We start from the raw sequence: 3078 nt of genomic DNA, 5'->3' as shown, positions 1-3078 counted from the left end.
GGTTTTTACATTATTTATCAATTGTGTGTTTGTGTGTGTGTACATGTGTGTTGGTGTGCACATGCCATTGCATGCTTGTTCTAGGGATCACACTCAGGGGTACAGGCTTGGCAGCTTACACCTTTGCCCGCAGAGCCACCTTGTTGACCCTTATATGTCTGACCTTTGATACACAATGACCTTTCTGCTTGTTAGTTCTCTGTAATCGGACCCCAAGTCCATAGTGTCCTTTATTCTTGGAAAGGAACAAGATTTGAAGGCTATTTGCTAAGTCTGATGTGTTTTCTACAGATGTCAGGGGATGTGTCTTTTATAGTTAAAGTGGCCTACTTACGTGTTCTACCCCGTTAACGAGAGCAATCGGTGATGTGAGGTCGCAGGAGGGTGTTGTTCAGCATCAGTGTGAAGCCTATACCAGTTCTATGTATCAGTAGGGAAATCACTTTAGCTCTGTCAGTATCAGTTTATCATCTACCAGATGCAATTTCTCAAGGCTGCCTTACAATATACACAAGGCAATGTTTTAAAGAAATATCATGCAGTACAGGCATAAACAATTGGCATATCAAATGGATTCACATTAGGGTTATAACTAGGGGTTTCCTTTTCATGAGACAACCTGATCGGCCAGAAGACCGAGGCAGTTGTCAGGCAAATGAAAAAAGCAATTGAGTGGCTACATAAATGAAATCGGCAATATTTATTTTTCTTCAAGCCCTATCCCCATAATGTCTCAGGCTTTAAAGCTATGGAAGAAATGAAGGAGATAAACATTCTTAGTGAATGGGCTTTACTCTGTAAAAGAAGCAGGTTTCCGGATGGGATACCTCTTCTTTTTCTCTTACTTCAGCTCCTGGAAGATCTATGTGGCCAGTCTTCATCAGTAAGGAAGTAATTTGTGGAAGAAGAAGAAAACAGGAAGAAAAAAATGAATTCAGAAACAGCTGTTCACAGGCAGGTCCCGGGAAGACCCACGAACAGGCGTCTGGACTGCTGCGTTCCCTCTGTTTCTTAGTCCATCATAAAGATACGAACAAAACAGCTTTCTCTAGTTCTGGCCCTAGACACGTGTGGACTCCCAGACACACGAATATCGGGTGCTGGTGACTCTGCACAGGTTTCCACATGGTGAATGTTGAATAAAATAGGCCTTAATAATAACAGTCACACCCATTACATACACTGATATCAGACACAGCATATCCGAATAAAAACTCAAAAAATAACTAATTACAAAATAAACACCAAGGTAGATGTTTCCTGACTTTCTCACAGGAGCATTGACTGGCTATATTGATATGCCCCAAATTTTATACTGGTGGTTGTTCAATTAACTCATTAAATTTGTAACTTAAAATTCTCTATTTTGTCCCACAATGCTCAATTGCTTAGTGATTTCCATTTTGAGAATTTCCCTCTGGATTCATTATTCTTCGTTGTTTGAGGGAAAAAAAAGCCTTTTACAAATCAATATTGTCTTAGGGTAACTGTCCTTCCTATAACCCTACGAAGAGCTGATTTGAAATCCTTGTTTCGTAAGCTGTAGATGACTGGGTTGAATAATGGAGTTAGGATGGTATAGGACACGGAGATCAGTGCGTCCTGGCTTGAAGAGTTGGACTTGGGCCTCAGGTAGATAAAAGAGGCACATCCGTAGTGCACTATGACGACAATGAGGTGAGAGGCACAGGTGGAAAACGCTTTGTACCTGCCCAGCGTGGAAGGGAACTGGAGGATGGCAGAAATGATGTGAATGTATGATACCAGGATCAACAAGAGAGGGATAACCAGGACCAGCGCGCAAAGCAGGAAGATGGTGATCTGAGTGCCGTGGGGGTGGTGAGATGCCAGCTGGAGAACAGGGGAGATGTCACAGAAAAAGTGGTGGAGTTGATTGGAAGAGCGGAAGGGTAGATGGAACACCAGGAATGTGATTATCTGAGCCACAGTGAAGCCACAGACACACGCGGCAGCTACTAGCCCCACACACACCCTGTGTCCCATGAGCACCGTGTAGCGCAGAGGGTGGCAAATGGCCACGTAGCGATCATAGCCCATGGCTGCCAGCAGGAAGGAGTGAGAACAGCCAAGGAAGAGGAAGGTGAACATTTGGATGGCACAGCCGAGGAAGGAGATGCTCTTCTTCCGAGCGAGCAAGTCAACCAGCATCTTGGGCACAATGACGAAGGTGTAGCAGGTCTCAGAACAGGACAGGACCGAAAGGAAGAAGTACATGGGCGTATGAAGGGCTCGGTCTAGCACAATGGTGGAGACAATCACAACGTTGGTGCTCAGAGTGAACAAATAGAGAAACAGGAAGATGGCGAAGAGCAGCAGCTGCAGCTCAGCCAGAGCCGAGAAGCCAAGGAAGACAAACTCTCTCACCACGGTCTCGTTTACACACTCCATGGAGGCTAGATCGCCAGAGACCAGCCGCAGGCGGGGCGGGGCACGGAAGAAATCCTCACACCTTAGCGAAGCTCCGGACGCTGACAGCCACGCCACACGGGCCCCCAGGGGCTCCTTCTAAACCCGCCATCGCTCCCCCGTCCTGTTTGTCCAAGAAACGAAAGTTCCAGATCAAGCTGTTGCACACCAGACGTGGTCTCCACGGTAGTTCAGTCCCGAAGCACTTGTCTGAGAACCTCAGTCTTTCTAGAGGACTCTGGCCAATTTTTACCACTTCTCCTGCTCCCTCGAAGTCACTCTGTGATTGTCTTTTCTCTGTATCTTCTCTGTATCCACATTGCCCCCCAATGGCAGATTCTTCTTATGTATGAACCATTTTATAACTTCAATCCCCTCATAGAATTTTATTCCTGGCTATGGTGTAGTTCAAACTCTTTAAGTATTTCAAAGTGTTTCATTTGAGGAGCCAAAGCTGCTCACCGCGCTCTTCTGAAGGTGCATATCCCACAGGACAGGAAAGAGGAACGCTCTGCTTCCTTGCCTCTGCTTGCTTAAGTTAGCTTATGCCTGTTTTTATTTCTAGATGCTCTGTATTTAGGCTTCATTCAAAGCACACACTCACCAAACTTTTTGCTAATTCCCAATAAAAGGAATTCTTTGGTCCTCAGA

At 45.5% G+C, this 3078-nt stretch overlaps 1 protein-coding gene across 1 annotated transcript; it reads right to left on the bottom strand.

Annotated features, from left to right (window-relative positions):
• Positions 1-1467: 1467 nt before the first annotated feature.
• Positions 1468-2415, bottom strand: LOC308435892 (olfactory receptor 10K2-like; the record flags this gene model as incomplete). Its single annotated transcript, XM_080936636.1, has 1 exon — positions 1468-2415. The coding sequence occupies exon 1, from the start codon at positions 2407-2409 to the stop codon at positions 1468-1470; it is 942 nt and encodes a 313-aa protein (XP_080792762.1). The 5' UTR covers positions 2410-2415.
• Between the last annotated feature and the right edge of the window lie 663 nt (positions 2416-3078).

The sequence above is a fragment of the Micromys minutus genome, assembly GCF_963924665.1.
Source record: "Micromys minutus genome assembly, chromosome: 24".
NCBI classification, from domain to species: Eukaryota; Metazoa; Chordata; class Mammalia; order Rodentia; family Muridae; genus Micromys; species Micromys minutus.
The sequence above is the reverse complement of the archived record's forward strand: the minus strand, read 5'-3'. Positions and strand labels throughout refer to the sequence as shown.